Consider the following 13,530-nt stretch of genomic DNA (forward strand, 5'->3'; position numbering starts at 1 on the left):
TTCCCCCTCCCGAGACACCGGATGGTGGACCAGAATTTCCTCGAAGCAGTCCAAAATTATTTTCCTTGACCTCAACGAATTCCTCCCTTGCCCGAGTATTTGCCTCAGCAACCACCTAAGCTGCATTCCGCTTGGCCAGCCAGTACCCATCAGCTCCTTCTTCAGTATGATGGCATCCCTCACCGCTGGTGTCCACCAACGGATTTGGGGATTGCTGCCACGACAGGCACCTTACGGCCACAGCTCCGGTCGGCCGCCTCACCAATGGAGGCGCGGAACATGGTCCGATCGGACTCAACGTTTCCCTCCTCTCCAGAGACGCAGGTGCAGTTCTGCCAGTGGTGGGAGTTGAAATGCCTTCTGACAGGAAATTCTGCCAGACATTCCCAGTAGACCCTCACAATACGTGTAGGCCTGCGGGGTCGGACCGGCATATTCCCCCACCATCGGAGCCAACTTACCAGCAGGTGGTGATCAGTTGACAGCTCTGCACCGCTCTTCATCAGACTCTCCAAGACATGCGGCCGCAAGTCCGATGACATGACCACAAAGTCGATCATCGAACTGGGAACTGGTGCCAAGTGCACGTGTGGACACGCTTATGCTTGAAGGTGTGTTCGTTATGGACAATCCATGATGAGCACTGAAGTCCAACAACAAATCGCGGGGTCCGTTCCTCCCAATCACGCCCTTCCAGGTCTCACTTTCATTGCCCACGTGAACATTGAAGTCCCCCAGAAGAACGATGGAGTCACCAGCAGGAGGGCTCTCCAGCACCCCCTCCAAGGACTCCAAAAAGGGTGGGGACTCTGAACTGCTGTTTGGTGCATAGGCAAAAGTAACAGTCAAGTCCCATACCCCCACCCGAAGGTGGACGGAGGCAACCCTCTCGTCCACCGGGGTAAACCCCAATGTGCAGGCGCCGAGCCGGTGGGCAATAAGTATACCCATACCTGCTAGGCTCCTCTGACCATGAACTATTCCAGAGTAGAAGAGTCCATCCCCTCTCAAGTGGACTTGTACCGCAGCCCAAGCAGTCTGTGGAGGAGAGCCTATCTAGTAGGAACCTCACACACCAGCTCGGGCTCCTTCCCTGCCAGAGAGGTGACATTCCACATCCCTAGAGCCAGCTTCTTTAGCCGGCGATCGGATCGACAAGGTCCCTGCCTTCGGCCACTGCCCAGCTCACATTGCACCGACCTCTATGGCCCCACCCACAGGTGTTGAGCCCATGGAAGAGAGGACCTATATTACCCTTCCAGGCTGTGCCCGGCCGGGCCCCATGGGTGAAAGACCGGCTACCAGGCGCTCTCCTTTGAGCTCCACCTCCAGGCCTGGCTCCAGAAGGGAGCCACGGTGGCCCGAGTCCGGGCAAGGGAAAACATTTCTTTATTTTTAGACTTCATTGGGGTTTTTGGTGCAGTGCTTTGCTTGGTTCCTCACCTTTGACCAGTTTACCCTCCTTGAGCAGTCACCTTATCGTGGTGAAGGGATGCGTGTGTCCCAATGATCCTAGGAGCTAAGTTGTCTGGGGCTTTACGCCCCTGGCTAGCTATACCGGGCATTAAAAATTAACAAGAAACTAGAGAAATGAGGGTGGTCTATTCCGCCCCGCCCCAACTATGTTACTCTATTTATATTTATATATACTTATACAGTGGCTGAAATAAGTATTTTAACACATTTCTCATCCAAACGTGATGTGCATTATGGCATCAAAACAGTTCAATTTTGCTCTCATCTGACCAGACTATATTGTTCCAGTATTTCACTGGCTTGTCCATATGTTGCAAACTTTAAACAAGCTTTGACATGCTGTTTTTCCAGCAATGGCGTCTTGCTTATTGTGCGTGCATACAGGCCTTGGCAGCGGAGTACATTACTCACTGTTTTCCTTGTGACAACAGCACCTGCTAATTCCAGGTCTTTTTGAAGCTCTCCACAGGTTGTCCTTGGCTCTTGGACAATTATTCTGATTGTTCTTTGCACTCCTCTGTGAGAACTATTGCGAGGAACACCTGATTGAGGCAAATTTATGGTGGTATAAGTGGCTTTCCACTTACGTACTTTGACCCCAACCGTGCTCACTGGAACATTCAGAAGCTTATGCGCCTGTCACAAATGCCATCGGTATGTTTTGCAACAAATAGTTTGCGATTGTCTTGAGACAGTTTTCTGCTCTTACCCATCATGAGATGTGTCTTGACTCACACCTTGGCAATGAGACCTTTTTGTAGGCCATCAATTAGGACTGAACCAGCTGATATTCATTTGCACTGACAAGGGGTTGCTGTTAGATTACTGATAGATTTTAGGTGTTGTCTTGGCTTTCTATGCCTTTTTGCACCACCCTTCATGTGTTCAATATTTTTCCGTGTCATTTCACATTATTACACATTATTACACATAACTCATCTCTCAGTACCTGAAGTGGGCGACCAACATCGACCAACATCAACTCCGTCCTCAAAAAGGCCCAGCAGAGGATGTACTTCCTGCGGCTTCTGAGAAAGCACGGCCTGCCACCGGAGCTGCTGAGACAGTTCTACACAGCGGTCATCGAATCAGTCCTGTGTTCTTCCATCACAGTCTGGTTTGGTGCTGCTACAAAAAAGGACAAACTCTGACTGCAACGGACAATCAAAACTGCTGAAAGGATTGTCGGTACCCCCCTACCCACCATTGAGGACTTGCACGCTGCCAGAACTAAGACAAGGGCGTGCAAAATCCTCTCGGACCGTCTGCACCCCGGTCACCAGCTCTTCCAGCTCCTTCCCTCAGGTAGACGCTACCGATCAACGCAAACTAGAACTAGTAGACATTCCAACAGCTTCTTCCCTCTTGCGATCAACTTTTTAAACACCTAACCTATAATTCCATTACAACAAGCTGGAATTTTTTTTACTTCAGTTCATTGTCACATTTCTGATTCTGATTTCTGATCTTATTTGTTCTAATTTTTTGAATGCATTGATTACTTGGGTGGTTCCCAACATCTGGTCAAATTTTCAGGTAATAGCACCTTTGAAAGTATATTTAGTGAGACAAATGGCGACCTGTTAAATACTTATTTCAGCCACTGTACATAATACTAGCTTTTAGTTTGCACTATTACTCTATGTGACTGCAATTTATTTCTTCCATCTAAAACCATACATTTGCACCCACTCTGCTGTTGTTTATTGCGTACAGAGCCACGACACTCAAACAGTGAACCTTTTTGCTCCATTTGCATATTAAGTGCCATCCATCCATTCTCAACACCGCTTATCCTGGTTAGTGTCGCAGGGCGCTGCAGCCTATCCCGGCTGACCTCGGGCGCAAGGTTGACTACACCCTGAACTGGTCCTCCATTAAATGGTTTACCCTTTTGCATTCGGGTGGATTTTTATGGGAGCATTCGCCGTGTCATCACCACATGGTCAACGTGGTGTCTCGGTTAGCAGAAAGCCTATGAAGTCAGTAGCTGACCATGAGTTATCAGGTTATTCACGCTTATTTCCGCAAATTAAGAAATGGTAGTGTTGTGTTGGGTTAGTGGGGCTGTACATACAGATTCTCAGTGAAGGATTTTTATTGGTTTTACGGCATCCCAAAGACACATGAAGCTCATTGAAAGCTTACGTGAACCCATTATGTGACAAGTGTTACCATACTGACTGATGATGTTTGCTTTCGCCACTTTATATAGTCATGGTAAGACACTTAAGTTTACAATAACTCGTTTTGCAATATATTACGAAATTAGATATAATGCTCATATCTAAGGATATTTGGCACAAACAAAAAGCTAAATCTCACATCAGCTAATAACTTGCATCCCACGCTTAAATGTTGATGCCTCCATTACGTTTGGTGATATTTTACCTCTTAAATAGGCCTATTACCATCTGGAAATTACAAATAGATATGAGCCTCATAATATGCCAATACATGCCACATATGAAGATGTTTTGCCGTCTGAACATTTTTAAATCAACAACTGAATGATCAACACTTCTATGCATCAAGAGACTTGTAGACTTTCATTAAATCTTGTGTGTAGGCTGAAATTAAAAGTTGTCGATCAAAAACAGCTACTCTGGTCAGATCAGTGGACGGATTTAGGACAGGTTTGTCTATAAATTCTTGTTGCCACTGTTGCACAGAAGCTTTGCTGCATAGCTTTACTTGGCATCAGCTGGCTCAGACTGGCCCAAATACGACTGCTGACTGAACAACAACCATTATTAATTTATTTATGGTTACGTTTTGTTCAATGATCATTCTTTTCTGAAATGCTTGACAGTTTAATTTGAATCTCAAAAGAAAATTCATTCAATTTAATTTTTGCCTGGCCCTTCATGTTTTCAAGAATTGTACCCATCTTACAAATTTTGCCTGGCTAAGCAAACATATGAGCACAACTGTGTTTTCTCTCATTTACAAAAAAGTAGGGCTGTGAATTTCAAAATAAGAGCAAGTAAATAAAAATAATTACGTGTTCAAATAAAGGGCTAAACTAAAGAATAATGCTTTGAAAAAACTAACAAAATACAGATAATAATTCATGTTTTGATCCATATGGGTAGAAGCAAAATCGTGCATTGTAAAAATGCATTATACATAAGTAGAAGAGTTTTCCAGACTTTTTGGGTCAATTTTGGGGGTGCGTATTATACATGGGTGCACTTTATACACGTGAAATTAGGGTACGTTGATGTACAAATTTAAGATTAAAATAAAATTTGCTTCATTTCTTGGCTTTTTTTCATGTTCTGACCTCCAACTTGAGCCAGGCCAATCTCCACCTGCACCTGATGCCTGCTTCAAGCTGTGCCACATGAATACCATCCCCCTCTTTAAGGACTCTCATTCTGGAAAGGAATTGACTAAAAATCATTGTTTTACTTCATTTTTAACCAGCATCAAAGGCTAATCCCAACAGCATCCTCAAGCAAAATATTAAGTACAGTATTTTCTGTTTTTATCGTCCATTTCTGTATTTGAAGTTAGTTCATTCTGTGTTGTGACATAATCCCTAACATTGCTCTGTCACTTAATACATTTAACATTAATACCCGTAAACTAATTAGATAATTCTAGCCACGTTTCCTAATTAATACAAGATGTACTCACGGATCAGCTCGTCACCAATGTTACGTGCGTTTGTTCTGTTCCGCTGGGATGAGAACCAGGGCCACGACCCGCAGCACCTCAACGCAAAAATACAAAAGGCCACTGCAACAGACTGGCTGATCTGATGAGCAAAATATGCTGCCAGTGTTCAAGGAGTACGAAACAGCCCATGACAACAGCGACGGCAACACCCACCCCCATCTCCTCAGGAAAAACCCATTGGATCTATATGATTAACGTAAATGGCCTATTTTGAGTTCAAAACGGTGAATTTCTCCGAAAGGCAACTGATTTGCATGACTATATAAGATATGGTGGTTGAAAGTCACTCTCTTTCACTGCTTTAGTCAACTTCCTCCACCTGCATGCTCTCCTTTCTGAAGAAGGAGCGTCTTGTCGTTATGAACTGCCAACGGGCACGCGCCCCACGCGTGCATTCAGCCCCCTCGCCACGTCGAGACCGGGCGTCATGTGGCGGAGCAGTACTGTCGTTGGGCGAGGAGGTGCCACTGAAAAGGGCGCAAAAAGTACTGGTACCCACTCAGATTCATAATCAGAACCAGAATAATCTTTATCTTTATTTGCCAAGTATGTCCAAAACACACAAGGAATTTGTCTCCGGTAGTTGGAGCCGCTCTAGTACAACAGACAGTCAATTTACAGAACACTTTGGAGACATAAAGACATTGACAAAAAACAATGGTTGTGCAAATGTTACAGATACTCCTCAATCAGTGTGCAAATAGAGCAGATGCTACTCTGGCATGAGTGGCCAGTATATGCAAATAGTGAAGCATGGCGAGACAACTACAGTGAGTGCACGAGTAATACATAATTGGCCCCACAGAAATGTGACAACGAACTCAAGTCAAAAAATTTCCAGCTTGTTGTAATGGAATTATAGGTTAGGTGTTTAAGAAGTTGATCGCAAGAGGGAAGAAGCTGTTGGAATGTCTACTAATTCTAGTTTGCGTTGATCGGTAGCGTCTACCTGAGGGAAGGAGCTGGAAGAGCTGGTGATCGGGGTGCAGACGGTCCGAGAGGATTTTGCACGCCCTTGTCTTAGTTCTGGCAGCGTGCAAGTCCTCAATGGTGGGTAGGGGGGTACAGACAATCCTTTCAGCAGTTTTGATTGTCCGTTGCAGTCAGAGTTTGTCCTTTTTGTAGCAGCACCAAACCAGACTGTGATGGAAGAACACAGGACTGATTCGATGACCGCTGTGTAGAACTGTCTCAGCAGCTCCGGTGGCAGGCCGTGCTTTCTCAGAAGCCGCAGGAAGTACATCCTCCGCTGGGCCTTTTTGAGGACGGAGTTGATGTTGGTCGCCCACTTCAGGTCCTGAGAGATTGTAATTCCCAGGAACTTGAAGGTCTCGACGGTTGACACAAGGCAGCTGGACAACGTGAGGGGCAGCTGTGGCGAAGGATGCCTCCTGAAGTCCACGATCATCTCTACAGTCTTGAGCGTGTTCAGCTCCAAGTTGTGTCGGCCGCACCACAGCTCCAGCCGCTCCGCTTCCTGTCGATATGCAGACTCGTCACCGTCCTTGATGAGGCCGATGACAGCGGTGTTATCTGCAAACTTCAGGAGCTTGACAGTCGGGTTCGCTGAGGTGCAGTCGTTCGTGTAGAGAGAGAAGAGCAGCGGAGAGAGGACACAACCTTGGGGCGCCCCAGTGCTGATGCTGCGTGTGGATGAGGTGGCCTCCCCCAACCTGACCTGCTGTGTCCTGCCCGTCAGAAAGCTGTAAATCCACTGGCAGATGGCAGGTGAGACGCTGAGCTGGAGAAGCTTGGTTGAAAGGAGTTCAGGAATGATGGTGTTGAACGCTGAGCTGAAGTCCACGAACAGGATCCTTGCGTAGGTCCCTGCACTGTCGAGGTGTTCTAGGATGAAGTGCAGTCCCATGTTGACTGCATCATCCGCAGACCTGTTCGCTTGGTAGGCAAACTGCAGGGGGTCCAGCAGGGGACCTGTGACACTCTTGAGGTGGTCCAGCACGAGACGTTCAAAGGACTTCATGACCACAGATGTCAAAGCGACAGGCCTGTAGTCATTCAGGGACTTCATGTAGTCGTTCAAAGGACTTCATGACCACAGATGTCAAAGCGACAGGCCTGTAGTCATTCCTCTCTTGCGGAGTTTCACCTGAATGCTGGCTCGTTTCCCTCTGTGGCACCGCTTCCGCCTCCATGTGCCGAAAACCGCGGACGCCGCTCCGGCGAGTAACTTGGGGAAAAAACTGAGCGGATTTTCGAAAGTTGGTGACAGAAAGTCCGGAGTAGCCTCCTTGATGGTTAGCAGGTCTCCCCTTGTGTAAGTGAGTCGTGTAAGGTCTCCAAAGACGGACGAAAAACACAAAAACAAAGACAACACTAGAGAGCGCGTTACCGAGGCGACCACACTGGTAGGCGCCATCTTGGAATGCCCCTAACCCTAATGACATAAGATTGATCCGTCCACACCGCTTTTTTTTTTTTTTTTTCTAAATCACCCACACTTCCTGAAGTAGGATCTCCAACTCAGCAAGGGAGACTAATCTTACAAGCCCAAAATGGAATTCATGCTATCTGTTTCTCACGTAAAACACTACCTGTATAGTTACGTTTTGCTGTACTTAACTTGAGCACTTAACTCTGGCCTTACGTGTAAATTCCGACTCTCAGTGAAAATTGGACGACATCACCACACCGCGTCGAGTCTCACTACCTACACTGTAAAACATGGCGTTTGATCAACTTAAAGTAACAATTTACAGACTATACTCAGATATTTGTAACTTTAGCTCTACTTAGCTAGGTAAGTCTTGCCATGTCCTCAACACTAGCTGAATTGAAATACCCTCAAAATAATGAAAACAGCTACCGCATTTTCACGACAATAAGGCGCCCCATATTAAAAGGCGGAGTCTCAGTTACGGGGTCTATGTCTGTATTTAACACACACATAAGGCGCACTGTATTATTAGGCGCAGGCATGGTAAAACATACCCTAGCTTAAAACATACGGTAGCATGCATGCAAGCTAAAACAATTTTTTTTAAAGGCAGCGGGAGCAAAACTGAGTTCGGTTGTACTGTATTGAAGTATTTAACAATGTACTCGCGTTATTTTTTTTATCAATCCTCATCCACAAATCCATTGAAGTACTCATCTTCTGTATCCGAAATGAAAAGATGGGCAAGTTCTCAATCAAACACGCCAGGTTCCCTCCCATACTCGTTGGAGTCAGTCTCGTTGCCGTGCGGCTCCTCAGAAATGAGGCCGGCTTTTAGGAAAGCTAGAACAATAGTGCAAGCAGGCACGTTAGCCCAAGCATCGACAATCCATTCACAAATTGTCGGGTAACTCGCCCGGCGCTGCCTCCTAGTCTTAGTAAAGTTGTGTTCGCCATCTGTCATCCATGGCTCCCACGCCCTGTTTACAAAGATGTCCAGTGGTTCGTCAAGCCTCCCGGAATGATGGCAAGCTCCGAGTTATTGCACTCAGTCGAATGGTGACTGTAGAGACGCTTCTCCTGGCTGTTCTTTGCTCGAGTTGGTCCAACTCGAGCCACCTCGCCTTGTTTCCGCGGTTTGTTTTTATTTATTCTTCCCGCGGAAACTCAGCAACTCAGCTTCGTCTTCTTGACTTGGCGAAGTTTGTTTTTCTGCTTCCTCGAGTTGGTGCCACCTTGCCTTGTTTCTGTGTTTTGTTTTTCTTTTTTTCCGCAGAAAATCAGCTTCGTCTTCTTGACTTGGTGAAGCTCGTTTTCCTGCTTCCTCCACTTGCGAACCATGGCTTCGTTGATCTTGAATTCTCTCGCAGCTGCAGCTGCTCGATTCCCATGTTCCTCCGCGTAACTAATCGCTTGCAGTTTAAACTGTGATTCGTAAGCATGACTCTTTGTAGGTGCCATTTTTGGGGGTCCTTAGCCAAACCGATGCACATACCGGAACTATACACCTACTGGGGGCGTGTCTTTAGCCTCTTCTGTCACGCGCACCCTTCCTCCTTTACGTCTGCATGCTGTCCTCAGTCACGTCCGCCTTCCTCTATATAAGAAGCGTGTCGGCTCCCAGTCATGCTCCCAGTCAGTCAAGCGGAGCGCTCATTAAATTCACACATTTACAGATTTTGGAACTCGGTGCACACATAAGGCGCGCCGCACTATATGGCGCCCCGTCCATTTTGGAGAAACTTTAATTGTGCATTCCCCAAAAATATAACTTTGAACCAATAGCATTAGTGTCATACAGCCATGGTCGTGTGGGGCACGAGCTACTTCAGCCAAATAGCATTGCTCGCTAACAATTCAGTAGGTAGCAAGCCATTATGACAAGACATAGCTGATAAGTCGGAATGACTTTGGGTACGTTCGGAATTCATTCTGACGCTCTCACTGCACTCCGAGAGTGGAGTATTCAGAGAGGCAGAGCACACTCCATTTTCCACGAATTTATGGAGGATCGTGTTGGCCATTGGAAGTGATGCATCAGTGAGTCTGCCATATTGAATGTGTCAGTTCTGCCTTTAAAAATCCAGCCGCTCTGTCTCTCAAGAGCAACGCTCTGAATAACCGAACGGCACACTCCAACTCTGAGTTTCCGACTGTTCCGGAATGTAGAGAGCGCGCTTGGAGTGAATTTCTGAACGTACCCTTTGTAATTGGCGCTATTAACAGCCTGGAGCAGCACAGGAGATTCACCCTTCTGCGTAAAGTCAACAGTGTGGATTTGGAATGAAGTGCTTTGGAAAAAAAACAACAAAGGGCCAGCGGGGTCATTTAGCGTGACAATAACCCTCTAGCAGCTCAAGGTAGTACTTAAATAGCAGCCAGTCCTAGCAGTAGCAACAAAAACAAAAAACAGCAGCACCCAGCATGTATGAGAACGAGCCAACTAGGCTTTATATTTATGATGAGGACGTTTGTGCTCAGGTACATTGATTAATCCTGCTCTTATTTAGTGATAAAGCTGTGCGTCAACTTTATGATGAGAAAGAAAAAGTGAACGAAGCCCAACTCGGGCCATGTCTGAAAGCCAAATTGCTATAAACTATTATTCGCTTTGTTGAAGAGGAATTGTGGTTAAAAATCCCAGACAATTATTACTGTCATTGTAACAGATAATGCTGCAAACATGCTTCCTTCTGCACAGCTGGAAAATGTAACACACTGTAGTTGTTTTGATTTCAAAGTGCAACTGATGGATAAAACGTAAAAGTACTGGCACGACGAATGGATTATTATTATGACAACGTCCGCATGGCATATTTTCAGTGTCACAAAATTTTGGACTTGTTTTCGTGTATTTTTTCCTGACACATATTCATTTATATTACATGATATTCAATTATATTACATGACATATAGAGATTATTTGTGCCCTTCTGTTCTAAAATTTTGTTTTTGTGTTTGTTTTGTGGTTATGCAAGGATCCATCAAAGTCACCTTTGGAAAAAAGTTACCCGAGACCACCGCCACCCGCTCTTTCAACCACTATTACAGGAGAGAGTCTCTCTGACTGTTCAATGGTGAGTATTAATACTAAAAGGACTTAATTACACTGGCTCATGGTTGCTATACGCTTTACCAACCACATATTTCTAAAGATTATGTAGTAATTAGGCTGTCATTTTGTGTGGCATTTGGGCACATAAAGAAAAATAAAATAATTATGTCGATTCTACACTGCTTAATTCATCAGCAACATATCAACACTACATATATGAAAAGAGTCACTCCAAAACACCCCCCTCAGAGGACAGGACGGGTTTGGGATTGACCAATCATGGTCGTCTTGGCATCAGCAAAGTTGTAAGAGTAACTTTGTTGATTATATTTGACTTTAATGTAATCCCACTTAATATATAAAGCATAAAGTGGTCATGTGTGGCGATGGTAATTATTTTGCCACGCAGACCGTTCATTTGTGACACGTTAATGACGTGCGTGAAATGATGTCATCGTTTTATTTCTCCCAAACATTCCTTCCTCCTCCTGCATCGATCCTCTGTCAATATCCTGGCTCCTCGATTGAATTTCTGGTGGGATGAGCTAGCATATAAACAGAGGAACTAGGACCAAGGAAGTTCCAAATATAGAAATGAGATGCACCCTTTTTCTCCAACTTCTCGACATGGACCTCCCAGTTGGTGTGGCGTTGCAGTGTACTTTTCCTGATCGGAGGTTGGAAAACTCCGATTTACCTCTTTTCTGCAATTCAGCATTATACAGTACAACACGTTTAAAGGTGTGACATAGCATCCGGGTGTTTATGAAGTCGCTCATGCAAATAAAACGGATACGGTTGTTCAGATTGTAAAATAAGAAATAAAAAGATGAGCTTTAGTTTTGTTTTCAGACTATCGACTTTGAATCTCTCTCTAGTGCTGATTACGGTGGTAAACCATGTTGTGTGTTGACGTTCAACTGGAATATCGGAAATTAGACATATGTGAATGATTTTTCGACTTCCTCGAAGTTGGAAACTCCACATTTGTTGGGTGCGCGTGAGTGTTTACCTGACATCGTGCATCTCTTCCTCGGTAAACTGATGACAAGCCGCCGTGCTCACGCACACACACGCGAGGAGTACGGCGCGCACGGGAGCGCGCATGGCGGCCAGTGGGGGGACAACAAATATTCTAATAAGAAGGCAGCGGCACTGACTCTAAACGTCTGCTGATAAGATAACAACAACCGATCTCGATATCAAGAGCTCATCTCATTTCTCTATTTGCAACGTTCCTAGCTCCTTGCTCCTCGACACACTGAAAGCGACCAGGAACTTGTTCTTCTTGAACGCCCGCTGCTGCTGCTTCTTCTTCTTCTTCTTCTTCTTCTTCTTCTGCTCCTTCTTCTTGTTTGTTGGCGGGTGGCATCAAACGTTCAACATGCCGCCATCTACTGTGCTGGAGTGTGGGTCACAGTACGACTATACATATGTATAGTACAAGAGAGCAAAATAAATAAATGAAAACCAAATAAACGTTTGACTATATTCTCTTCATCAATCCTGTTTCATTTAAAAACTGAAACAAGGCGTTGATTTTAATTTCTTCAGTGTTCAGTACATTTCTAAGATTAAATACAGGAAGCTCACTTTTCTTCAACTCATCTCGAGCCTCCCTCTACTTATTTCATACGTTTGCCAATAACAAATAACATAACTGGCGGACTGGTTAGAGCGTCTGCCTCACAGTTCTGAGGTCCGGGGTTCAATCCCCGGCCCCGTCTGTGTGGAGTTTGCATGTTCTCCCCGTGCCTGCGTCGGTTTTCTCCGGGCACTCCGGTTTCCTTCCACATCCCAAAAAAATGCATGGTAGGTTAATTGACGACTCTAAATTGCCCGTAGGTGTGAATGTGAGTGCGAGTGGTTGTTTGTTTATATGTGCCCTGCGAATGGTTGGCAACCAGTTCAGGATGTACCCAGCCTCCAGCCCAATGATAGCTGGGATAGGCTCCAGCACTCCCGCGACCCTAGTGAGGAGAAGCGGCTCAGAAAATGGATGGATGGATGGATGTTCAACACTCCTCCTCCACTCCACAGTCACACAAACCCGTGCCATGCTTCCCAATTAAATGCATTGTCCCATTCAGCCCTGTATGTCCTAACTTGAATCTTATGATTGTTTGTTCCCTTCTGTTTCTCCACACCGCTTTCATGACCCCCACCGTCTGCTGAATTATATAGAAATGCCATCCTGTTTGCCCTCCATTCCAAAGTTTTTGCCATTCTGTTTTGATTATGTTTTTAACATAAGCCTTGACCTCACCCATCCCAAAAGATATTCCCAACCATTCTTCTCATTTAAGTGCTTGTTTTGCAAAACAATCCGCTTTGTCATTCCCCTTTATTACTTTATGTGCTGGAACCCACATAAACCCAACGCTCATCTCTAATTTACTTAATCTATACACTAGCTCATAAATTTCAAATAACATTTCCGACCTATTTTATGATACCATGTTTTTTTAAGGACAATAATGCTGATAATGAATCTGAACAGACTACAACCCGCTTTAACCTGTTTTGTTCAATTAACTGTAGTGCCATCATGATAGCAAGCAATTCCACAGTATATAATGCTAAGTGATCTGATGTTTGTTCCTGAATGTTTATATTTAAATCTGGAATTACACATGCAAATGCTGTTCTCCCATTCCCAATATCTTATGAACCATCAGTAAAAACAGTGGCGAACAATGTATGTTTTGTTCAAAGTCTCTGTTTGATGACTTCCTCCTAGTTTCCTTTTCCTTTATCACTGTACTCTTTCTTGTATATGAAGATCTACTGTTGAAGGGTACATCCAAAAGGGTGTTGCTGTATGAAAAATTGCTGGACTGTATGTTTTTGTTATTAGTCCCCTTTGATTTGCCAACTTATTTGCTGCCCACCCATAACTATCTATTTTGGCTTTGCCACT

General features: G+C 44.9%; 1 protein-coding gene across 5 annotated transcripts in view; it reads right to left on the reverse strand.

The window, feature by feature from the left end:
* Positions 1–11,925, reverse strand: part of edem2 (ER degradation enhancer, mannosidase alpha-like 2) — a 55,584-nt gene extending 43,659 nt beyond the window's left edge. For 2 of the 5 annotated variants that reach the window (XM_061694142.1, XM_061694115.1), the window contains exons 1-2: positions 11,623–11,683; positions 2,426–2,604 (exon numbers count right to left, since the gene is read on the reverse strand). In XM_061694142.1, the coding sequence (XP_061550126.1) occupies positions 2,426–2,445 (20 nt within the window). In that variant the 5' untranslated portion in view covers positions 2,446–2,604; positions 11,623–11,683. Of the gene's footprint in view, positions 1–2,425; positions 2,605–11,622 lie in introns of all 5 variants that reach the window. The other 3 variants (XM_061694134.1, XM_061694106.1, XM_061694124.1) reach the window with 2 other exon arrangements.
* Between the last annotated feature and the right edge of the window lie 1,605 nt (positions 11,926–13,530).

The sequence above is a fragment of the Phycodurus eques genome, chromosome 1, assembly GCF_024500275.1.
Source record: "Phycodurus eques isolate BA_2022a chromosome 1, UOR_Pequ_1.1, whole genome shotgun sequence".
Lineage (NCBI taxonomy): Eukaryota > Metazoa > Chordata > Actinopteri > Syngnathiformes > Syngnathidae > Phycodurus > Phycodurus eques.